The sequence below is a fragment of the Lynx rufus genome, unplaced genomic scaffold, assembly GCF_022079265.1.
Source record: "Lynx rufus isolate CCGP_SWC_20201006 ecotype Redwood Valley unplaced genomic scaffold, mLynRuf1.p SCAF_13, whole genome shotgun sequence".
Taxonomy (NCBI): Eukaryota; Metazoa; Chordata; class Mammalia; order Carnivora; family Felidae; genus Lynx; species Lynx rufus.
The window spans coordinates 13106517-13132478 of NW_025814827.1; the positions used below are offsets into that span (position 1 = coordinate 13106517).

The following is a 25962-nucleotide window of genomic DNA, read 5'->3' on the forward strand; positions in this document are numbered from 1 at the left end:
CATGGTCTGACATCCTCAGACTCTATTTGAAAAGGTCTAGTCCAATCATTGTCAAAAATTCGCACACTGACAATAAAGTGCAGCCACCGAACCACTAACTGCTGCCAAAGTCTGCGTGTACCTTTCCCCTAAGACCACAAACATGTTCACGCAAAACTAGATTTCTTCAGTTTCAGCAGGGAACAGACAATTATCTGTCACTAAATTCATCTACAAATAGAAAAAATAATGCACTGTAGGTACATTATGAAGCAAAGTGGAGTATTTATTGGGGCATTTTACCATGCAGAAAGGGAATTTCCTATGGTCTTAGCTCAAATTATATACAATTCAGCAAAGCTACATGTAAGAAAATAGCAAGGACAATTTATTTCTATATAACAGAGCATATATCCCCAAATTGCTGCTACTTCAAAGAGCACTTTTAGACTCATCACTTTTACAGGCTCTTTCAAAGGGAAATTCATGGAGACTAATTATTAACCCATATAAGACAAAAGAAGAGAGAAGGAATAAATCAGAAGCAAAGCATTCTGTTAAAAAAAAAAAAAAAAAAGTCTAACCACAGAAAATGTCAGTTTTGGTTTGCAGACAACCCCTGAGATATAAACCAAAGTGTTAAGACACCAAATAGTCAGAGGTAAATTACTAGAATTACATTCATACATGGTGTCATAGCACTTGCCTTTTAGAAAGTACTTTGTTACCATTCAGAAAGCTTAACCGCTTGGATATTTTTTCGGAAAATTAGCAAAGACAAGATGTTTCTAAGAAATTATTTTTTCTTTCCAAAAATGTATCTAATTTTAAGACGGAAGATGTACAATCAGCTTTCAATCGAGCAATTACTGATTATACTGGGACACCAGCAGGTGCCTCTAAACCGATAGGTAAATAAAAAAAAAAAAATCAAGAAGGCTGAAATTTGTCAACATTAAGTTTAGCGTATCCATCAAAAATAGCTCTGGTATATTTGCTGCTGCTAAACTGGACGTAAGTTTTCAAACAAGTACTAAATAAAGGTTGACTGGTCCAAGCATTCTAACGCTAGGTCTTAATTTGAAGCACAATGCTCTGTGGTAACAAGCAATCCATTTCCATTTTCCTCTCCACTCTAAACTATCAAGCATGGTGGTACCCTCCATGAAACAAAAAGGACCTAACAGGAAGAGTGATTATTAAGAGAGTTCATTTCCCTAATCACCGATTTATTACTCCCTTCTGTGTTTTGACACTGAAGGCTAGGATAAAAGCAATGTCAAAATTATCTGAATTTGGCACATAAGTTAACTCTAAATACTTTTTTTCTTCTTAAGTGAAGGTTTCATCTACAAAAGGTATACCAGTACCAGTGTTTGGTGCGAAAGGCAGCTAAGCTCTTGGTTGGCGTTGACCCAAATGACTGGACCAAGTTCTGTAACAATGAACCTGAACAGATGGAACTGGGTTCTACGCATTCAACAATAGCTGTTTTAGAATGGAAACCTTACTCATATTTTCTCTAACAAAAGGGCAAGACTTTTCCTAGAGGCTGCACTAGGTCTAGGTCTAATTATCTTTATTTAAAAGAAAAAAAAAAGAAGCCCAAATAAAACCAGAATAAAAAATCATTATGTTTACCATCACCAAGAGCTATCTCTATTAAATTTATATCAACAAGTTAATCTCTCTCCCTGTAGGTAAGCTTTCTACGAACAAAGGTCTAAATATAATTCTTGTTAACTCTTGCAGACAGGGATTACAGTAGGAACTGGGTATTACAAACGAAACCAGCAAGCTAGGGAGTGAACCTAAGAAAAAAATATATTACATATGTGATGTGACAGAACAATAGGACGCTGAAATAAAACCCAAATGGTACGTCTCTCTGCCTGTATAAAATTCAGCTCAAGAAGTTCACAATTAGAAACAGACAACAATGTTCAAATATGTTATGTTTTAGATAACTGAGCAGTTACAACAGGTCAAAATTAGGAAAGAACAGTGAATACAAACCCCAGGAAAAGTGAGCTTAAGGTGATTTCCAAACGTAGCTTCTACAGATGAGGCAGAGGTAATCAATTGAAAAAGTGATTTCTTCAGCTACCCAAACTCTCTGACCAAAAGGCCAGGAATGAAGCAAAATTCTCAACAATCTGGAGAAATAAATTGTGGCCTCTGATGAATAGATGGACATTTTTATGAACTTTTAAGATGAATTTTATCAGAATTTAATGATTCTTATTGAAGGAAATCACAAACTAGAGCCCTTAAAAAAATTCTATCAATGCAATAACATTTGGCCACATGAACCAGACCCAACATCTTTTAGTTTTAGCATATTAATCTCTGCGTTAAATGTTTTACTTTTTTCAAACACCCCCAAGTGCACAAGTTTGTCTAGAACTTCACAAGGCAAAAGTGTGCAGATACGAGTCTGAGACTGTGCTGTAGCAGGGACAGGCTAACACTGATGTGCAAAGTGAAAAAGAAAGATAGCAGCTTCTGGGACAAACCAAAGAAAAAACAAGTTAAGTCCTGCGCATGTCTCCACTTCATTGCTTCCATGTTTGAAAAAAGGAGCCTGTTATCTTTCTAGGCCACGAGGCTGGAACCCATGTGGCGTTCTGTGTCGAGAAGTCTAGGTTCAGTGGTGTTCTCCGCAGCAGCCGGGCGGTGTGGTTCTGAGGCTGGCTGACCTGTGCTTTCAGAGAAGCCGGAAAGGGTCCTTTAGGTGTGCTGCAGTCTCTCAGAAAGAGTTCATCAAAGTAGCGAGCAACGGAAGAAACTGGTCTTCTTTGATCGGTTTTCTGTTATTTTCACTGGTCCACCTGCCCCTGATGAATTGCTGTCATTCTAAAAAAGGGAAGATAATAAAGTTACCATGCAAATTGAAGTTTCATGGTTTGGATCCAATTATCTAAAAAACACAAATATCAAATAAAACCATAAATGCGTATTCAGTAGAGTTTTTTTTATTAGAAAGTAACTCGTTAGGCTCTGACATTGTTTCTTTGGAAATGGTGGATTCAAACGGGAAAAATATTTTTAGGATAGCACCTTTTATGTTAACAATATATTAGACAGGAAGCTCCTATTTCCAGTTCAGAGAAATTATAGCCAAAGGACTGTAAAATTTCAAGGGTAATGAGGGAAACGATGTTAAGATATTGGTATAGGCAATCCTCTTGTTAGATATAGGAAGAGTTGGTAACATAAGGTATACAATTATATTCAGGCTTCAGGTTAAAACAAACCTCCAATGTGGTCCTAATGATTCATCACTGAGATCATGTCTAATTTAAGCAAACGTTAACAACTTTAAGATCATAATTACATATAGATATAAGTATCTGTCACATGAAAACTAAGCTACATAATTTTATGGCAAAAATTTAATTTGTGTCATTAATATTTTAATTATTCTGGTCAAAATTCCATTAAAGACCACCTTTAAGAGTCAGATGAAAGAAGTGAGGCAGCTGTGGTTCAGAAGTAAGAAACGTGAAGAAACAGAAATAAGAATCAAAGCTCAACCAGGTGAATACGTGAGTCCAGAAAAAAAGGAGTCAACGTGAATATATCATAATCAGGCCTATCCTTTTAATCAAATAAAAGCACGAATCAAATTAAACAGCATGAATAAGACCACAAATTTAACAAATAGCATAAGGAAAATAAAAATGATAAGTGATACAAACCATTTTTCTGTTGAGTTTTGTCATTATATCCCGTGCAAGTGTAAAAAATGCCTAAAGGTAAACCAAACATTTTATTATTATATGTTTATAGCATATTTTAAAATAGAAATGTGGAATTTTCATTAATTCATTATGAAATATATTATTTGACACCTTTTAATCGAGAAAAGGACATAACTACAATCATAGTACACACTTGAATAGCCTCTTATTTTTCAATGATATCATAAACACTTTCCAGTGTTATAAAACTGTCATGCATTCACTCTCCAAATATTTTCTGCACATAATATCCGGCACAAGTTCCTAATGTGACACTGGCTGAGTTATGGGTAGCTTTCTCGGTGCACCAAGAGCACCTAGTGGGGCGGAGGCTCTAAGTCCTGCCACGTCCTCAGAGAGAGACACAGCACCTGGTTTAGGAGATGCTGAATATCTCTTTAATCACTGAATGAATACCTAGAGCTCTAGAATCTGTTTTCCCAAAAACCTCTACCTTTTATCTCCAATCTCCTCCCTTTCAAACTGCTTTCACTCTTGTACCGAGAATATATCATCTTCCATGTCTTAGCTCAGCTAAATTCCCCACCATGGAAATCAGTTCAAATGGAAGCAGGACAAATCTGACTAATCTTACTTTGTGCCTAGTGTCTCTTGACCCAAACCACACATTTTCTAACCCTATCATCTCTACTTTGTTTCTACAGAGCCAGGACTTTTTTTTTTTTTTTTTAAGATTTTATTTTTAAGTAATCTCTACACCCAATGTGGGGCTTGAACTTACAACCCTGAGATCAAGATTTCGCACGCTCCACTGACTAAGCCAGCCAGGCACCCCTCTACAGAGCCAAGACTCTTAAAGCACCTTCAGTTGTCTCCATGCTAAACCCACAGTTGTCACTTTCTTTGTTCCCAAGCACTCCTGATACCCCCAAAGATGTTCAACAGGATTATGTCCAATCAAGCCAAATAGAAACAATGTGATAACCGCTATCATCATTCATTATCAGTGTTGCACTGTCACACTGGTCACCTGTGGGTCTAAGTTTCTAAAGAAGCCCATCCTAGTTCTTATGACAAGCCAACCGCACTAAGTTAAAGCTCTGGGCAAACTGCTAATTTCTGTAGAACACCTGGTCAGAACAAGCAGCTCAGGCAACTCCCCAGCTCTGTATTTCCATAACTCAAAGCTTGCTCTAAGCCACAGGTGTGAGTAGGGTGCACAAAAAGAGACCTACACCTGCTCCATTAAGCCAGGGTATGGAGTTCATTCTGTGAGAGCAATCCTATCTGGGCCATCTCAGTGAACACATTTTCTCCTGTCTCTACCAAAGAAGCTCCCCTTTTTCTGCTTTTTTGTGGCAAGCGGACAGAAGCATTTTTCTGCTTATCTATGCTTATGTAAACAAATCAAAAGAAGCTTCCTGTTTCCTAACACCCATTAGCCAAGCCGGAAAAAAATTAGTTTTATTGAAAACAAAGAAAAAGTTCTGATCGGTGTTCACAAGCCAATAAAGTCATTTCAATCTCGTTTTTTAGCCATAATGTTATGGTGAGTGGCGAGTAGCCTAAGAAATTAAATGTCTACAAAACCATCAACATTATTGTTTATTGAGTTACATGTATTAACGCACATGTATCATTTTTGTGATCAGTTTAAACAATGTTTTTAAAAAAGAAAATATTATCAACAACTCTGCCAGTGATAAATAAAATCTATTCTTAGAAGTCTTTAGATGATTTGGTTGTCTTTAACAGTTAACTTACTGAAAATGTATTAAAACTACTCTCTGATAGACACACTTATTTCTACTAAATACTGCTGTGTTACAATGTATCATGCTTAATCTAAGGGAACCCGTTCAATATACAGTTTCTCTCTTGAGAGAGTACCGACATGAAAGTAATTAAGACTCTCCTGCTACAGGCTACCATAGTATGACAGGAACCATGACAAATGAGCAGAGGACACTATGCTTGGTCAGCGAGTGCAGGATTTCCAGCTTCCCAAACAAAGGGCAAAGGTGCACTTAAATGGAACTTTTACCTTCTGTTCGGTGAATCTTAACTGAGCAATCTCATTATAGCCCACGTGGAGGCTGGGTGCATTTAACAACCTGAGTCCGCAGAAAGTGAGAAGCACAGAAGTTCACAAGATGGAGGTGGAGTTCCCACAAGACATTTACTAAGAAAATGACAAGACGGGGTGCCTGGGTGGCTCAGTCGGTTAAGCGTCTGACTTCACCTCAGGTCATGATCTCGCAGTCCGTGGGTTTGGGCCTCGCGTCGGGCTCTGTGCTGACAGCTCAGAGCCTGGGGCCTGCTTCAGATTCTGTGTCTCCTCTCTCTCTCTGCCCCTCCCCTGCTCACACACCCTCTCTCTCTCTCTCTCTCTCTCTCTCTCAAAAATAAATAATAAAACATTTAACAAAATTAAAAAGAAAAAAAGAAAGAAAATAACAAGTCTTGGAGAGTTGAACACAGGTACCTAAGCTCTAATGCTACCCCAGAGAAGTCATCAAACATTTCTTTCTTACCTCTTCTACATTTGTACTGGATTTTGCACTTGTCTCCAAGAATTTAATCCCATAGTCAATTGCTAACTGAAAGGCAAACAGAAACATTTAAATTCAGTTTAATTTGCTTCAACATATAAAGCATTTCCATTTTCTAGGTTTCTCAAAGTCCCAAAGGTACAGTATGTAGTTGAGAACTCTTGTGGTTCTCAAATTTCTTTGCTTTCTTCTATTTTTTGAAATGTAGACATCTAACTCATTCATCACAAGTAAAATGGCACTGCTTCCACTCAAAACACCATTTGAGTACTTCTTTTTTTCTATTATACTTCAGTTCTCTAATATACTTACAAGAAAAACTGTGATGGGCAACTGGGTGGCTCAGTCAGTTAAGCGTCCGACTCTTGGTTTCAGCCCGGGTCATGATCTCATGGTTTGTGAGATCAAGCCCTGCATAGAGCTCTGCACTGATAGCACGGAGCCTGCCTGGGATTCTCTCTCTCTCCCTCTCCCTCTCCCTCTCTCTCTCTCTCTGCCCCTCCCCTATGCATGCATACACTCTCCCTCTCTCTCTCTCTCTCTCTCTCTCTCTCTCAGAATGAATGAATGAATGAATGAATAAATAAAAGAAGAGGAAGAAGAGGAAGACGAAGAAGAAGAAGAAGAAAAGAAAAACTATGAAACAGACACTCGCTCCTACCATTAATTTGGGATTCGTTGACGTCTTTTATCTGCTCCCAAAGTACAACTCTCCCAACAGTCATTATACGAACTTTTCCTTTTTTTTAATAAATTGGTGCATGAGATAATGAAAGCTTAAAATACTAGGTACTCAATGCTTTCATTTTTATTTGGTTTCTATTTCCATCTACTCCCAAAAAGCTCCCAGTTCATTTAAAATACAAAGAATAAATGAATGTTCATAGGGGAAAAGTTTGCAGTCAGATTTAAAAACAAAATGTATTTTGTATGTATCACTAAAAAAAGGCACAGCAAAATTCCAAGACTTAAAAATTGAAGCCTCTAAGTTAATTTAGAAAATGTTAATTTAGAAAATTTAGAAGTAAATATGTACATATAATAAACGTTTTTGCCTTTTTTGCAGGATGCAAAATAGAGAAATCCCTGTAAATGAGATCCATAGCTTTGATGAGTTACAAGCAGTTTATTCATAATGACCTAAACCTAATGTGTAGTAAAGTAAAATATTCTTAGGAAAAAAAAAGGAACTGGACTATGATTACTATTTAAACTTCACTTATTCTATTACTTTTACTTGAAGAGAATGATTTACTTGACCTTTAAAACTGGGCATTTTCACACAGATATGGAAGAAATAGCCTGAACTCTAAGCTGTAGGAATCTGAAAAAGGACCAATTTGTATCTCCCAGAAAACAGCAAATTCTTCAGGAATGAGTCATGACTACACATTATATGGGGATGGATCTCGAATACTAATTCACAACATTCAAGTATGGATTACATCTCTTTGTTGTTTTTTAAAGGATTAAAATCACAGATACTTTTCAAACTGAAACCAATAATTAAATAATACTAAGAAAATAAACGCTTAGTGTGAATAGATTCCAATCTTTATGCATTCAGTTCAAATTTACCTTCTCTCCTCTTTCTTTTGACACTTGTCTTTTGTCATTCATATCACACTTGTTACCCAGGATCATTCTTTCAACGTCTGAAGAGGCATGCTGCAGGGAGAAAATAGTACGTTATAAAAAACTGCCTGAGAAAAACACAGGTATTCAGTAGACAAATCCTAACCTGTCAGAAACATATCCATAAATTTAATAATAAGACAAGCTTTTGCTCAACACAGGGTCTGATTCAGAGGAAAATGTAAAAGATGGGAGGAGGGAAGAGCTACAGCTTAAGAGTCCGTGCTAACTTTTCCCTCAAAGGCTTGCGGTCATTCTCATGCCTTTTATTGTACATGAACAAACAGAAATAAAACGGACGGTTAGTCCAACAACAAAACTTCCAAATATTAGTTTAGAAGGAAACTAAAGGATTTAGAAGGATTACCAAATATTAGTAAAGAAGGGGGGGAAAAAAACCCAGTACTGAGTGGGCCAATGAGGAAGGGACTCTGGCTTCTGAACTACTTAAAATATAAATTCATGTAGGTTAATATAAATGTGTACAAAATGATTTCAAAGTCAGATTGCTTTCTGAAATGTCAAAGACATAAAAACACATCTTTTTTTTTTTAATTTTTTTTTTTTTTCAACGTTTATTTATTTTTGGGACAGAGAGAGACAGAGCATGACCGGGGGAGGGGCAGAGAGAGAGGGAGACACAGAATCGGAAACAGGCTCCAGGCTCTGAGCCATCAGCCCAGAGCCCGACGCGGGGCTCGAACTCACGGACCGCGAGATCGTGACCTGGCTGAAGTCGGACGCTTAACCGACTGCGCCACCCAGGCGCCCCATAAAAACACATCTTAATACCAGTCAATCTGGAATTAAACCAGATTTCAAATACGTTAAGATGGAGAAAATGTTAGAAGGGAAAACTGATAAGATGTTGGAAGAGAGGTATCTTTGCCAGTCCAACGACAAGAATCTGGGGTCAGATGTTAAAGCTCTCGGAAGGAGCGCAAGCAAGTCTCTTCTGTTTTCTCATGTGTGCGACGGGGGACTTGGATGAAATTATTTTCAAGATCCGGCCCAAGTTTAGAATTCTGTGAAACTGCTGTCCTGGCTGTACCCCCCTGTCTGACAGGGTCACCAGGCTGGCAGCACCAGAGATCTCTCCCTCTGTGGTGCTCCTCAGAGCGAGGGGGCCTGACCTGGCCGCGCCCTACTTTGTGGCAGCTCAGCAGCCTCTTCCAGAAACAGAGGGAGCCCTTTTAAAGTACTCAGCAGGGCTCCTCCGTAGCATCACCATTCTCTTCCCATACATACCTCTTCAATGTTTCTTATCCAGTTTTTAATATTGTCGAAGGACTTTTCATTTGTGATGTCATAGACCAGCATAATTCCCTGTGACAAGAAAATAACATCTTTATTTAGTACTTCATATACTTAAAGTAATAGAGTATAATGGCAGTGTACCTCTACCCTCCAGAAACCATTTTTTGTCCTGTGTCCTTTTTAATGAAATACAATAAAAAATTTAAAGTACAGAGAAGCAAAAATAAATAAATAAATACTTCCATTGTCTCACCATGTAAATAGATAGTCTGTAAACATTTTTACTCTTAACCTTTAATGAATTAGTGATTGCAGTAAAGGTGATACACCCTTTCTACCAGACTTCATGTGATAAGAATCAGCACTAACTGGAGCTAAAAGAGTATTTAAGTTAAAACAGAGATAATAGCATTGAAAGAAAGAGATAATCACTTCTGTTGTCTATTTATTACAAGTAGAAATGTCTTGCTTCTTACCCCTATACTAAGATTGTAACCATACTACTTTCAAATTATTTCCTGGGACGTCTGGGTGGCCCAGTCAGTTAAGCATCCGACTTCAGCTCAGGTCATGATCTCGCGGTCTGTGAGTTCGAGCCCCGCATCGGGCTCTGTGCTGACAGCTCAGAGCCTGGAGCCTGCTTCAGATTCTGTGTCTCCCTCTCTCTGCCCCTCCCCTGCTCGTGCTCTGTTTCTCTCTCTCTCTCTCTCTCAAAAATGAACAGTTAAAAAAATTTAAAAAGTAAATAAAAATAAAATTATTTCTTTTTTTTAAAGTTTATTTATTTATTTGGGGGCAGGGGGAGGGGGGAACGGAGAGAGCAGGAGAGAGAGAGAGGCCCAAGCAGGCTCCGCACTGTCAGCACAAAGCCTGGTACAGGGCTCAAACTTGAGAACCACGAGATCACGACCTGGGCCAAAAGCCAGACGCTTAACTCAATGAGCTAGCCAGGTGCCCCAAAAAGATAATTTTTAGGGGCACCTGGCTGGCTCAATTGGTAAAGACTCTTGATCTCGGGATTGTGAGTTTGAGCCCCACGCTGGATGTAGAGATTACTTAAAAATAAAATCTTTGACAATAAATAAATACAATAAAATTATTTCTTTTTATATGGGCTAATCAAAATGTCACTATCATCTACGTAAATCACAGACACTTAAAACAGAATACATTTGTTATACAGGTTTAATGAAAGGCAATGTCATCGTATCTTTAAAGACCCTCACATCTGGTATTTCTAAAAGGCTTATCTTCTAAATGTATCAACCGACGCTTGTAAAATCTGTATCACCAGACCACACTCCTATACTAAGTGCTAGATCTACCCATCTATCCATCCATTCAACAAATATTTAGCGAGCACCCACTATGTGTATGATAACATACTTAGTGCTACCAGCAGTGAACAAGATAGACAAGGCCCCTTCCTTTCAAGCACGGCTAGCAAAGAAAACAATAAACAATAATTATACTAGTAATTATAACTCACCATTGCTGTGAAGAAGCATGCGGAGTTTTAGATATATATATTTAATATATACATTAATACTTAATATATATATATATATATACTTTTTAATGCTTATTTATTTTGAGAGAATGACAGAGCGGGAGCAGGGAGAGGGGCAGAGAGAGAGGGAGACACAGAATTCGAAGCAGGCTCCAGGCTCTGAGCTGCCAGCACAGAGCTCAACATGGGGCTCGAACCCACAAACCACGAGATCATGAGCCCAGCCAAAGTCGGAGGCTGAACGGAAGGAGCCACCCAGGCTCCCCACCATGGAGAGTTTTGAATATAAATGCTAATCTAATCTGGCTGAGGAGATAGGGGTGGTCAGAGAAGACTTCCCGGAGAGAATGAAATTAAAGCCAAGACCTGAGGACTGAGTATCAAACTTGAATTGGGCAATGGGGTTGAGGCAGGGGTGGAGAAAAAACCCACAGTGCCCAACACACAGTAGAAACATTATAAATATCTTGCTGACCAGAAAGGCCTAGAACCCACTGGATTGACTAAAAGAAGGCCATCTTGGTAAGAGTGAACAGATCCAATGGGAGACAAGATGAGGCCAAAGCGACAGACAGGGTCAGGCATGCTTTGGAGACCAACGACTGGATATCAGCTCCCAAATATCCCCTGTCGTCACCAAAAACCCAACAAGTGAACCACCAGGTTGTCTTTGTCCCCTCCAAATCTTCTCTTCCTCTTTGTACTCATTTTGATAAAGAGCAATATAACCCTGCCAGGCCGCCCAAGCAGACCCCTGAGAGTAACCTCCTCACAGCCAGTCAGTCACTAAATCCTATAGGCCCAACAACCGCAATATCTCCCGATTCTGACCCCTGACTCGCACGCACGGCCTTATTCATATTCTCATCTATTAGGCTTTACCTGAATCGCTGGCATTGTCTTTAACTGGACTCCCAGCTTTCAAAAAATCTACAATTGCTCAGAATGTGTGGAGGAGTTCTCAAACATCTACAGGCTATTGACCTGATTAATATTATGAAGACCAACGGCAAAGCATGCAGTTACTAAACACAGAACATAAAACAAAAAAAAAAAACAAAGACAAAACCTTTAAATGTCTTGTTTTTACATCCAAAAATGTATCTCTCCCATTGTACTAGACTCTAGCTTGGATCCTCTCAACTTGACAAATGAATATTCATGTTTTACTTTCACCGGAAGAGTTACAAAACCCTAAAACACACTCACCATGGCTCCTCTATAGTATGCGGTTGTGATGGTTCGAAATCTTTCCTGACCCGCTGTGTCCCTAAAATTTGAAACAAAGGAGAGAGAGGTTTTAAAAGTTATTGCCGGCATCACCGAGGAGAGACCTTAAGCTGTGGATATAATTCTGGTCTGCTCACAAAGGCAGTGGTTTCAAGGGAAAGGGGAACGAGACGCAGCGGGAGCCTGCTGCCTGTGAGCTGGAGGCGGTGGTGGCCACGGGAGCCTGTCAGGAGCTCACAATGACTTTGGTGGGAAACTTGGTCCTTGATGATAAAAGCAGCAACAGGAAAATACACGGCCCGGCTAGGAACTGGCATATTAGTCAAACACACGTGGGAGAGAACAGAGAATGGTTCCAAATTCTGGGACCCCTGGAGGTAGTTATAATCCTTTCTATAAACGCCTAATGACTAAGGCATCTAGCTCTCTTGACCGAAAGTCTGATTTCTGTACAACGCAAGCAACTGGGCTAGACTTACTACTGTGGAAATTCTGCTCAGCGGAACACACTAAAATGGATCTCCTCGAGCACTTTTTCAGCTATAGAGCCTGGGATTAAATGGGAGCCTGGAGTTTAACACATAGCGGGTGACGATGCTTCCAAAGACTTGAAAATATGGACAACGCTTCAAAATTACATAAACTTGAATATATTCTTGCTTTTTAGCTGATGGCATTCTATGAAAACACATCCTGAAAAATTTTTTTCAAATTTCTCATTATGCTTATTGAAGCAATCCCTACAAAGGGAGTCACATTGACTTGATATCTGGGAACATCAGTATTTCTAAATTTGCCATGAGCCCCAGAACTAATTCACTCCCTGTGCGACTAAGGCAAGTTAAATTGTAGAATTTAATTGCAGGGGAGAGCGAGGCATTTGTGGAAATATACTAGAAATCGAATGCATACCAAACCCAAACAAGAGATGAAGGCCCGAGGGAAATACCATAAATTAGAAACAAAAAATACCTTAACATTTATACACACCTTTCCAAATACTTCCCTCTGGTGCTCCCATGATGCCCCCCACCACCCAGTGCAGTGGTAGGATGACCACCATCCTCACTGTGCACGAGAGGCAACAGGCTCAGGTAGGCTAGGGTCTACCACTAAGCCACTAAGCAGCTCGTCGCCTTGAATGACACTGGAGCATCCCGGTCTCAGTTGTTTAGTGCAGGGACAGGCATCACACCACAGTCACCTCATCCTGCTGTTCTCTCACTGATCAGGCCTAGATACACACGGCACTGGTTTGGTATATGGCAAAGAAATCAGGGGGAAGACAAGCCAAGCACCTTTGAGCCAACTAACCGTATTTTGATCTAACACACCGCTGCATTTGGAACCAGCTCTGCCGTGAGGACGGAGGAGAAGCCCTGCCATACTCAATGTTGGTCGTGAAGACTGAATGGAGACTATTTTGCTGCTGAGAGTATTGATAAATAGTGCTATGATGTTACATGAAGTTCTCATTAGCTGACCGACTGCAGGCTCCTAGAAAGGCTTCTTATTGCTATGGTCAGGACTGTTCGGCACAGAGTCAGAAATTCTCTTGGCTTCCCCCTAAAATTTTTAAAACTATCTTTAAAATATTTGGCCTACTAAACATCAACAGATGAAAAGGGCAACCTGTGGTAACCTTCACAATGTTTCCCAACAAATATACTGGGAACCACTCACTATACTAGGCTAATATATGAAGCTTGACATCCTGCTTCAGATTTGGGTCGCTGTCCCAGCTTTAACATTAACCCAGACAAATGCCCTCAGATGGACTTAACTGCTCGAAGTCCTAGGTTCCTCCTCTGTAAAAGAAGGACTAGTGGGTTTCAACATGATGCTCTAGTTCTAGTCTTGTTCTGAGATTCAAGGAAGAAAAACAGCCTAAGGAAAAAGCTGATAGATATTACTTGACTATTTTGCCCTGCCTCCTTCTTAAACTATACTGCTCTAAATTTCTAAGCTTTGTCTACTCTTGTCATCATCACACATTAGATCAGTCCAGTGTTCCTCATTTTTTTATTTAAAGAGGAGAAATGTGAAAACAGATTATAAAGTATCAGATCGGGAGGGGAACTCCAATGTCTTCAGTCCAACCAAACAATTTATAGATGATGAAAAACAGGCCCTAAGAAGGGAAGGCACAGGTCCAAATCCTCAGATTAGAGGCAGAACCTAGAACCTAGATCTGTACTTCCCACAGAAGAAGCCATTAAGGCTTCTTACCGCCTGAATACTTTTGCCTTATCTGATTTCAAAGCTGCAACAACTACAATGATAAAGTGTATGCTCTCTTTAGATTTTAGTTTCCTTCCCTACAAAATTAGTGTTTGTGTAGAATGAGTTCTCAGATCTCCTCCAGCTGTAAGGGTTAGTGGCTTCATTCTTTACCTTCTCATTCTCGGTGGCGACACCTTTGAATATTTACCCACTTCCCCTTGGTTCTGATAAAGAAAAGACGTTTTAGTGATCACAAGTTACCTCTAACTTACCACAATTCACATTTTTCACATTTCAATTCCCACTTTCAATTCCCACTTAAGGTAGAAACTGTGTATATAATTTTTGTTTTACTTACCATATCTGAAGCTTAATTTTCTTTCCATCTAGTTCTATCGTTCTGATTTTAAAATCAATTCCTGCCAGAAAAAGAAAGAAAGAAACGCTAAATTTCTCCAAATATAATCCAAGTCTTATTAGGAAAAGGACAAAGATTTCTATTGAAAAGAAAAAAAAAGTCTCTCCAACGCACTGGAAAATGTGAACACAGAGAGGGTGTGAATGGTATGTTTCCTCTGAATGCAGGCTGAAGAAAGGAATGCTAATTACTCTGCAAAGAATTCCCACACATGTTAAATGGAACGTATTATATGCCTCATTATTTTGATACGAATGGATCACATCCCTTAAAGTTATATAATTTAGATAGACTGAGAACATGCCATATTTTCCACTTCCTGATATACATATAAACAATGATTCCTACCCCTCTGGCCCATCTTTCCCTAAGAAACACCGTGGGACCTCTTTACAATGTCTTCCTCCGTCTCCTTCCATTTGTTCTTTGGGATCGGTCACTGGCTAAGGGAAAAAACAAAACCCCAGGCTCCCAAACCTGCCTGTTTGAGCTCAGAGATGGGAAAACCCGCATATTTATTTTACATGGCTGGCAAGTATCTTATGCACATTTTAATAAATGTTTCTTGCATCTTACTGACTGGGCCTGACATAGCTAGAATGGTTTTTAGCCCTGACTGAACTTTAGAAATTACCCGGAGAACTTTAAAAAACTACTAATGGCTAGGTCTGCTCCTTTCCCCAAATTCTGAGATTCTGACTTAGTTGGTCAAGGGTGGGATCTGTGCACTAGTAATTTTAAAAGCTCTCCAGGTGATTCTAACCTGTAAATAACACTCAAGCGGGACCCTGAGGTAGTTTGCGAAAGTCATTTGGGGCTCTGGCACTTAAACGTTCAACGCCACCCTCACCCATTTTCCCCCCACTATGTAGCTCAAAACTTATTTAGCAATTTCAACTACAAAGAACCACAAAGTCTTTGACAAGTATCAGAATGCTCTATCATTTTACCAGAAATAAGCTGCTACCCTCTGACAGGACAAGTTAATGAAAACAATTCGAACGCAATTTGCTAAATCCTTCATCTGGCCACTGAGCTTTTAGATTTCCCAATTCTTTTGCATCCTGTACAGAATCCCTTAAAAGCAGCCTCCGAGACATTTCAAGAAAATATGTCAATTATCCACTGTATTGACTTAACCATCAAATGCAGTTATTTGCCGGGAGAAGAGTCTTCAACGGCTAAATTACTACAATGTTTCTACATATAAATGTTGAGAACACACAAAAAGGCTGCCATTTTGAGGCTCATTAAAGTCTCAGTCACTCTCCAGTCATTTAAAACATTTAGGGAGTTTTCTATGGACTCCGCCTTTTGTTTTCTGTAGAAGGACTATCTTTCTGTTATTTGAGGCGGTTCTAACATTATCTGTGAAACTTAACCAGCTTTTCACAATTCAGAGGTTTTCAGCGTTTGGAAGAGTCGTGAGCTGTGGGGGTTAGCTTTTGTTCATGCCGCTGTCAGGAGCCAGCTGAGAGACACGTGCATAGAACACGGTCAAATTAGCTCAACTTGAATTTCACTAAAGATGGAAAATGTCGTTTATATTATTATTGAAAAGCACTGGCCCTGAAAGCCAGAAGACCTAGACTGGAGGTAGGAAAAGGTGAGGGGACCTAATTAGATAAACTAGATAATGTGTCTGAATGTGATTTAGAAACTCTGAAATTCCAGATAAATGTACAATATTACATATGCAGATGTTATGATCCTACAGATCTTGTCGCTTCACATGTGAATTATGGTAAAAGCGTCCCAGGACTCTGTGCCAACATCTCTCCTGGTTCTATCTCCCCTGCATGCCGCTGCAAGAATAACTGTCAACAATCTCCGTGGTAATGTCACCTCAATCTTTAAGAAGCTATGGGCCCAACTCCCTCTGCCTGGCAATACGGCCTTTGCCACCAGAGGCACTGCTCCCTCAGAGCCTCCCTCCACCTGCCGCCTTCTATCTCTCCGCCCCACACCTCCTCCCCTCCGCACGTGCAGGGCCACTCATGCCCACAGCCTTCCCTGAGGATGCCACCTGTGGGTCCTTCCCCTCCTTCCCCCCTCAGCTCTCTACTTGGCCACGTCCATCCCTTACATAGCAAGTCCTGGCTTAATCCTGTGTTATTTGGTTTTGTTAACACACTTCTCTGAACTGCTCTCAAATCAAACAAGGGCTCCAGCCTCTCTTCGCTAGTTAGGTTGCATGCAGAAACAAGCACAGATAATAAAAGGTTAGGGGCGCCTGGGTGGCGCAGTCGGTTAAGCGTCCCACTTCAGCCAGGTCACCATCTCGCGATCCGTGAGTTCGAGCCCCGCATCAGGCTCTGGGCTGACGGCTTGGAGCCTGGAGCCTGTTTCAGATTCTGTGTCTCCCTCTCTCTCTGCCCCTCCCCCGTTCATGCTCTGTCTCTCTCTGTCCCAAAAATAAATAAACGTTGAAAAAAAAAATTAAAAAAAAAAAAAAGGTTAAATACTCTTATGAGAGGAAAGGTTACATTCTACTAAGTGTGAAGAGAATTAAGAAAACCTTGGAAGTGCCAAGTTTTCTTAGCACGCCATAGTAACAATAGTAAGGATGCTAAGAAATCTATTACGATATGAAAATCAAGGTCTTTACATTACAATTAGTTTGATAATAACATCAGTAGACTATGTGGTAGACTAACACTCACTTTGACATTTAAAGGAAAGATAACTTCCTGAGACTACTCCAGAATTAGAATAACCAGTCATAATACAGGGATACAATTATATCAATCAGGATGCTTTGGCTGCAAATAACAGAAAGCCCAAATCAAACTAGCTTAAAGTAATTCGTTGACTCATATAACAAGCCCAGTGATGAGTTGGGGTTCAGGGATGACTCAATTCAGTAGTTCCGGCTCATTTCTCTGTACCTCCTTGGGCTCTGCCCTCCTGGGAGTATCAGTTTCATCCCCTGACTGATAACCGTTCCTGACCACCACGGCAATACTGAGAAGAAAAGAGATCATCTTATGCCTCTCACTTCCAAGTGAGGAAATGTTTTCCCAAAGCCTCCAGCGACCTTTCCGTCATGTTTCACTTCTGGAATTACAACCATGAGAATGTCATGTTCTCGGGACTAATGCTGAGTTCAGAAACCAATCACTGCCATGGGCAGTTACCAAGATTGAATTAATCTAAACTCATCCCTAAATTTAGATTAATCAAAACCCATCCCTGGAGCTGGTCACTTCCTTGACCCACAAGACTGCTAAAAACAGGAGAGAGTGGAAAAGCTGTTGATTGGTCATTGTATCTGTCAGAATAATACTCAGATCTACCAATCAGTAGAACTTTATATTCATAGCTATATGAATATCACTATCACTACAACCCTGTCATGAATGTTACTAAGATTAATGATAAGTCTAGGACTTCATCCGGTGTTCAGCCACAAGCAGAAAATATGAAGAAAAAAAAATACAATGAGCAAACCAAGCAGCTGCTATGACCTCTCTGCACTAGACCATGAGCTTCACCGTCCACGAGTCCCAGCTCCAAAGGACTCGCCTGTGCACCAGGCCCGGATGATTCGAGACCACAAAGAAGGAGGGGGCTGTCTGTCATATCAACAGCAGCAATAACCACCACAGCTCATTCTGGCAGGAAGGGAGCAACTTTTTTTTTTTTTTTTTTTTAAAGAACTATACAATCTAAAAAACATAGCTTCTGAAGACCATTATGTTTAGGGTAAAAAAAAGCCCTTCACATTTCAATAGCCTTTTAGAAAGCATCATTTCTTGGCAGTACATAATACGATAACTCATGTTCAAAATGATGACCCTGAGTCATCCCAACTCATGAGCAATCCATCAGCCACCAGGCTTCGTGCAGCCTGCCCAGCTGGCCACACAGCCCAACACCTACGTTCAGGAGACAAGACTCCAACACTGTCTCCACGTGTACTAGAATATGCCCCAACAGTAATTTTTTGATGGCTTTAAAGCAGTGCCAGTTTTTGTCATTAATATTTATCTAGTCAATAAAATAGGAAATCTACATTATAAGAAAACATTCCCAAAGGACTCAAAGCCATTTTTATTTTGAATTTATTTATTTATTTATTTATTTATTTATTTATTTATTTTTATGTTTGTTTATTTTTGAGAGGGACAGAGACAGAATGCGACTGGGTTGGGGCAGAGAGAGACGGAGGCACAGAATCCGAAGCAGGGCTGCAGGTTCCGAGCTGTCAGCACAGAGCTGCACATGGGGCTCGAACTCACGAGCTGAGCCGAAGTCAGATGCTCAAACGACTGAGTCACCCAGGCGCCCCTTTGTTTTGAATTCACACACACACAAACACACACACACACATTTTTTTTTTCTGAATTGATTCTCATGCTAAACAGTTACTCATAACTGATATATACATTACAAGGAACCAGGAAAACTAGCATGAAAGGAACCATAGAATTCTAGGCTTGGAAAGAATCTTAGAGATGGATTAGTCAGTCCTCCCTGTGTGCCTAAGAAAACTGAGGCCCAGGGAGATATAGCAACTTATCCAGATTGGCAAAGACTAATTGCAAAGGGGTTAAAATCAAGCTTGGCATTTAAAGATCAGGCCTTCCCAAAGAGATGTGTACAAGAATGGCCACGTCTCCCTGGGGAGGCCTGTTCTTTAAGGGTCTATGGCATAACACTAGTGACAACGGCGGTGTCCAGCAGTGGGAGAATCCCTTGGTACAGAGGGGCCATCCAGGAGCAGTAAACAAGAGTCACACGAATCAACATGAGTGAATCTAAAAACATAATATGAAGTGAAAAAAGCGACTGCAGAAATTTCTCACAGTCAAACCATGCCTACAAAATTTCAAAAACACCAAAAACTGTACTATGTATCATTTGTATACACATCTATGTGTAATTAAAGTATAAAACACATACATGAGAATGACTATCAACAAAATCAGTATCGCTGTTACCTCTGGAGAGAAATGGAAGAGGAGGGATTAAGGAGAGGTTCAGAGGGACTTCAACTCTGTCATTTATTATTTCTAAAACTCAGTAGTGGTACCTGGATGCGGAAGTGTTTTATATTAGGTGTACTTTTGTATGCCTGAAATTGTTCATAATTTTTAAGAAGGAGTAGTTACTTAAAAAAATGACATCTGGAGACTCTCATTCATTAATAATAGCAGAAAAATCAAACCAAATTTAGAGATGAAAGGCAACTTAAAAATCTTCGTGGGAGGTGGCAGGGGTGTGGGGGAAGCAGGCGTTACCCCACCCCACACTGCTCAATATACAGAGGGCCTGGGAGCCCTTGGTGACCAAACGTGAGTGATAGCAAGATTAGATCAAGGTCAGAAAGTGAGGGGGCAGATCAGGGCCTTGGGGCAGCAAGGAGTGCTAGCCACTCAGACTTCAGGCAGGGGTTCAGGAGCATTTCCTTCCCTGCCTGGAGGGAAAAAAAAACATTCTCTTTCGGCTAAGAATAATGAAAGAATACACATTTGGTCTCTGTTGGGAGTGGCACTCCAGGAGAGGAACAAAGGAAGGAGTTCTGATTTTCCATTCCAGTGGGAGAAGGAAGAGGATAGCCTCCCTCCCCGCTCAGGATGGGGGAAGGGGCTATGCCCTGCACCTCTGAAGAGAAGGTAAAGTTGTACTTGAGGTCTCTGCATTGTCCAGGGCGACCCACAGGAACAAGAGCTGGCAGAGACCTGGCAGTGAGGCTCCAGGGAGGGATATGGTGTGAGCACTTGGCCTAAAGCACCGCTTATCAGATATTTCTCAGAAACCAGTAGTACAGTTGGAGGCAGTTGGAGGGAGGGCCTGGCCAGCAGAACAGAGGGAAGGAACCTTTGAACTCAACCCAAGCCCACAGTTAATAGACCTAGCAGGGCAAGGAGCTTGGAATGAGCAGTACTAGGCCACCCTTCATTCCACAAATTAGGTCTAATTTAACATGGAGAGGAATAGATTGACAAAATTATTTTACACAATGTCAAACTAGTCAGCCAACAGATGTTTTATTTACTATCATAACCTTTTTCTGCTTCAAGAGAATAGGGAGGTTGCCCTGGGTTTGTGAAAGGGTGAAAGGACACCCTTTGCTGGGGTGTGGAAAGGGTATGAAGAAGGACTATTCCTGGCCTTTGGAACGCCAGGGCCAGCCAGTTGTCCTGACCTTCAGCATCGCTGTGATCAGATGCATTTTTGCCCTGTGGGTACTGTAGCTCAGAACACACACAGCCAGGGATGCCTGGGTGGTTCGGTCGGTTAAACCTCCGACTTGGGCTCAGGTCATGATCTTGCGGTCTGTGACTTCCAGCCCCGTGTCAGGCTCTGTGCTGATAAATAAGCTCTAGGGGCACCTGGGTGGCTCAGCTGGTTGAGTGACCGACTTCAGCTCAGGTCATGTTCTCACGGTCCATGAGTTCGAGCTCCACGTTCGGCACTGTGCTGACAGCTCAGAGTCTGGAGCCTGCTTCAGAATCTGTGTCTCCCTCTTTCCTCTGCTCCTCCCTACCTCTCTCTCTCTCTCTCTCTCTCTCTCTCTCTCTCTCTCTCAAAAATAAATAAACATTTAAAAAAATGCAAATTCCCCCAACCCATGCAATCTGAAATTCTGGGGGGCAGAAACCTGGAGTAATTTGTTAAAGAAAAAAAAGAAAAAAGAAGTACACACATAGCTCTCTCTTCTACCTTGGAACCGTCTTGGGTTACTTGGGGAAGTCAGCTCACCCAGGAAAATCAGGGATGGAGAAGCAGCAGGGACCTTCAACTGATGTGTTCCACACCCGGTTCCCACTCAAGTTCTTTTATAAAAAGTCCACTCTGGCTGCAGCCAAGAGATCCATGAAAAAAAAAGAAGTCCTATTTCTGGGACATTCAGTCTTTCAGTGAACGACAGCAATGCAAGATTCCAAAGCTGAGTTTACTCACAGCGCCAAACATACATACATATATCAACAGCCAAAAAACAACGGGGTATCTATCCCCTTTGACCCACTTTAAGAAGCAGAAGTCCAATACTGCACTTTCACAATGAAACGGGGGGGAAAAATGTACTTTGTTTCAAAAGTACATCTGGAAACATCTGTGATCCCAGGCTATCGGAATATGGGTTATGTGGTTGGTCTATTTACATTTCAGAGATATTCCAGAAATAGAAGAAAGTTTCCCAAATATTGAAATCCACTTTAAAGAAATGCTACATCCACTTCCTCACTTGAGATTGTTATTATTAATGATAAAGATGCAGTGTAGACAGATAGTGCCAGTTTTGAAACTTTGACAACCTCATTTTGCTTATGCTTTTTTTTTTTGTGGACTTTCAAACATGGAGATTAATGAGATTTTAGAGTAGCTGACTTTAGGACAAATAGCTAAAATCTCTAATTAGAAAAATAGATTACTGAAATAGGAAAAAATAAGAGTCATAGATGGAAGCTTTAAAATATTTTTTTTCCAAAATATAAAGGACTTGGAGAAAATGAGTAAAAGTAAAAATAAAGTTAAGAATGTTGGGGCGCCTGGGTGGCGCAGTCGGTTAAGCGTCCGACTTCAGCCAGGTCACGATCTCGCGGTCCGTGAGTTCAAGCCCCGCGTCGGGCTCTGGGCTGATGGCTCAGAGCCTGGAGCCTGTTTCCGATTCTGTGTCTCCCTCTCTCTCTGCCCCTCCCCCGTTCATGCTCTGTCTCTCTCTGTCCCAAAAATAAATAAACGTTGAAAAAAAAAATTAAAAAAAAAAAGAATGTTACTTAGATGGAAGGAGAGGAGTTCAAGGCATTGTTCTTTTCTAAATACACATTCTGTAAGTTCACAGAAGTATTTTCACCAAGGACCAATTTTGCTGCATAGATTTAGAATCATTTAATTTTTTATTTTGTTTATATTCAAATTTACAATCTGGTTTCTTTTTTGAAAATCAGAAAGTCTAAAATTTAGGAGGAAAAAAAAAACATTGAAAAGTAAGCTTAGAAGGCATTTAACAACAGTTTCAAATGATCACTGGCAGCCAAATATGTTAGTTTTGTTATATCCCACATAGGAAAAAGAGGATTTTTTTTTCAAACGTGGACTTACAGGGGTCTGCAAATATAATCTGCTCTTAGAAAAGACAACTAATATGCCAAAAGAAGACAGAGGTGTTCAGATTTCTTTGGTTCTTCTATTCTGTGAATAGGAAGCAGTAAATTAAAACTCTTTTATGGTACAAATAGTGACACATATTACTCCTTTTTGCTGAAAAAGGTGCATGCACATCTTTACACTGTTTTAGAATTTTCTACTTGTTACTGAATTAAACTCAACTCTTGGCATTCTTGGCATAAGACAGCTGTACCCATACAATTTGATCATACCAACAAAAGATAAACTCGTAAACTAATTCTAGAAATTAGGAAGAATTTACTTTTTTGAGCCATATACATATGTGCAACAGATACAAAAATTGTGCAGATAGGAATAGTTTTATGTAAGGTCTGTATTTGAGAGTCTCAAAGGGCTTCGTAGATTAAATTATAATGATTTAATTAACTCTTAACATGTCTTTGGGAAATTATAGGGCAAAATAACAAATTATTATATATACCAAGTGATAACTGCTAAACGAGCTGTGTGTTGAATCACATAAGAGGGGGAAAAACACAACAAAAATAGCAAATAAGGTGCAATAACACAGCTACAACTCAGAAAAAGTAGGCAGAAACACCTAGACAAGATTGAGAATTTTAAATCTGATTAAGGGGCCAGCAGAGATTATCCAGCATTATCAGCATTTGAGAATGGCCAAATGAATACGTGACAAGTCTCTTTTGCAAATCTTGCGTTTTCGAAAGGAAATGTGTTTTAAGTATTACTCAATCTGGAAGTAGCTACGTGCTTGAAGTAGTTAAAATGTAAACTTTAAAAGTTTTGAATGAACAGATGTTTTACCTTCAATAAAATCTTTTTTCAGAAAGAGCCAAATATATGAATTAAACTTTTCTTGAAGAATACAAGTGCAGAATGTCTGAGATTTCCACCCCTTTCCCCATTATTAATTCAAGACCATGTCAAGAACCATACTGCTCTCAAATGAAACCACCTGCATCACCTCTGCTCCATCCACCGTTTCTGAGAAAGTGTTCCTTTGCAGTAGGCAAACACTACCCCCCACCCCTCCCCCCACCCACCCCCCAGTATGAGTCATTATCACTTTCCTAAACCTGGAATTTCCTTGTTTGTATTTTGACAACTCAGGGTCAGGTCCATTTCATTTAAGGGTGAAGGGTATACAGTGGTTATTCAGAAAATGAAAATAAAAAAGCAATTCCCTGATTTGACACACTGTTGCTATGGGAAAACCTTCTGCCAAATCACTGGAATTATCACTGGAAAAAATTACAACTACATTCCAATGATGTTGCACCAAAAATGCAGTAAAACTGATCCTTTAGATCTAAGTATTGACCATGTATCATATTTTCCATTCATTTGGAGGCAAATGAAAGCTAAAAAGAAAAAATACATATAAAATAATATAACTAAGTAACAACATGCCATGGTGCAACTATCTAGAAACAAATGATGTATTTTTTTCCCCTTTGGGAACTGAGTTCTTAAAAGAGTAAACACAAAAAAGATTGTTATCGATGTAATATATCAGTTAGCAACTAGGACTGAAATAAAGTTTGGCTATAATGTTAGCATTTTTCAGGAAAATTTCCAAATCACTTGTTTAAGAAAGATTTCAGCTTATATTGGTATAAAAGGCAAAATTTAGTCATCTCCCTCACCAAGTTAATACAAATCAGCTTTTTTTTTTTTTTTTAGAAGGGAAAGGGGTAGGGTCTGTACCAAATAACTTCAAGCTGAAGAGAAGAATCATCAAAAGTCATCATCTCTTTCCTGCAATACCTACCTCACCCCTTCCCATCTTCTCCCACTGATTTTTCACTAGATAAAAGGAAAGTGATCAGAGATTATAAAATAAACAAACATAACTGCAAACTCACAGTGCTCTGAATCTAGTTAGCAAAAAAAGCCTTTTCTTGATCAAAACCAACATCAATGCCACAGAAGTAGAGTAAAATTAAGCAGCATTTACAGCTCACGGTAGCCAGGGTGACAGATGGGTAATTATAATAAGCTATTGCTAATGAGTAAGGTTAAAACAAACAGATGGAGTATATGCAAGTAAAAGGATGACACGAAGATCAATACAAATGGCATGAACAGAGTATAGTTTTTCCCAATCAGAATGAAAATCTTCTGCAGATGATTACATCATCCTGATTTGTAAACATACTCCCTCGTGATATAAAAGTAAACAATTAACAGCACCATGAGCTTCATGCAGAGGAAGGAAACACTTCCATGGGGCTATCATGTATGTATGTACGTATGTATGTATGTGTGTGTGTGTGTGTGTGTGCGCGTGTGTGTACATATAAATATATATGGCCATCCACCTCTACGTACTTAAGACATTTTACTAACTTCAGAGGGTGATAAAGGATTCTGTCACCTACTACTTCTTTGGCTTGACTTTTAACAGAACACAGTGAGGCCAATACCCAATACCAACTGAGTTGGTAAATCCAAGATCTTCTCTCACTCACATTTCAGATCTACAGATGCAGTCTGGACTAACAAAGGACTAGAATGCATCCCATTTCCTTTTGTACCCCCTGTCCCCAGCTAATTGCCACTTTAATCTTCAAATACAAGGAATGAATAGTAACTCAGGCAAAGCATAAAATGAGTGAGTTGCCAAAACATGCTACTTCGGAGTTTACGTTCGATCATTATGCTCCCTACTTCCAAATCCAAGTGTTTGGGGATTTGGGGTTAGGAGGAAAGTGTTTGGGGTTAGGAGGAAAGAAAACCTGAACGATATTGACAAGAGACCATTTCTAAAAAGCCATCCTGATATTTGAATGGCTCAGGGAATCATCCAGCAGCACATAACATCATTTTTCTAAAACTGACAAAACACATTTCAAATTATATTTTATCAACTTGTTTTTATTAAACCAACATCAAAGTGGAACACCCCATTCAAGGCTCCCCATCCCCACCCTCCCCATCTGACCCTCAGGCATCAGAGCAAGAAAACTAACTGCACAGTTTCCAATGACTGGATAAAAGAATTATTCACTTTATGTTTCCCTTTACCCACTTCTTTCAAAATAGACCATTCTTCCCAAATCCTGGAGAAATGCATTAAGGATCACTGAATGTTAGCACTTGTCTTTCTCAGGTAAGGTTTTCAAAGTTGTAAATATAAAGTATGTTTTTTAAACAGGTCACAAGCAGGAGGTTGCTCCAAATGACAAGCATGTAAGATACAAAGGACTCATTTGGAGGTGTCTAGTCTGATCTTGGGTCCTGGAGGGCAATGACCTGTATTTCCCACAACAGAATACCTAGGAGTGAGCTACGTCTTCTTTTAGGCAGGTACACACACACTTCCTTGAAAATAACACACACCCCTTCAACATC

The 25962-nt window shown here is 39.9% G+C and overlaps 1 protein-coding gene across 2 annotated transcripts in view; it reads right to left on the bottom strand.

Moving 5' to 3' along the window:
- Window positions 1-240: 240 nt before the first annotated feature.
- Window positions 241-25962, bottom strand: part of RAB8B (RAB8B, member RAS oncogene family) — a 56765-nt gene continuing 31043 nt past the window's right edge. Inside the window, exons 2-8 of one of the 2 annotated variants that reach the window (XM_047075002.1) lie at window positions 14449-14509; window positions 11847-11907; window positions 9119-9196; window positions 7814-7903; window positions 6218-6283; window positions 3681-3731; window positions 241-2835 (exon numbers count right to left, since the gene is read on the bottom strand). In XM_047075002.1, coding sequence (XP_046930958.1) covers window positions 2743-2835; window positions 3681-3731; window positions 6218-6283; window positions 7814-7903; window positions 9119-9196; window positions 11847-11907; window positions 14449-14509 — 500 coding nt within the window. In that variant the 3' untranslated portion in view covers window positions 241-2742. Of the gene's footprint in view, window positions 2836-3680; window positions 3732-6217; window positions 6284-7813; window positions 7904-9118; window positions 9197-11846; window positions 11908-14448; window positions 15481-25962 lie in introns of those variants that run through there. The other variant, XM_047075001.1, reaches the window with a different exon arrangement.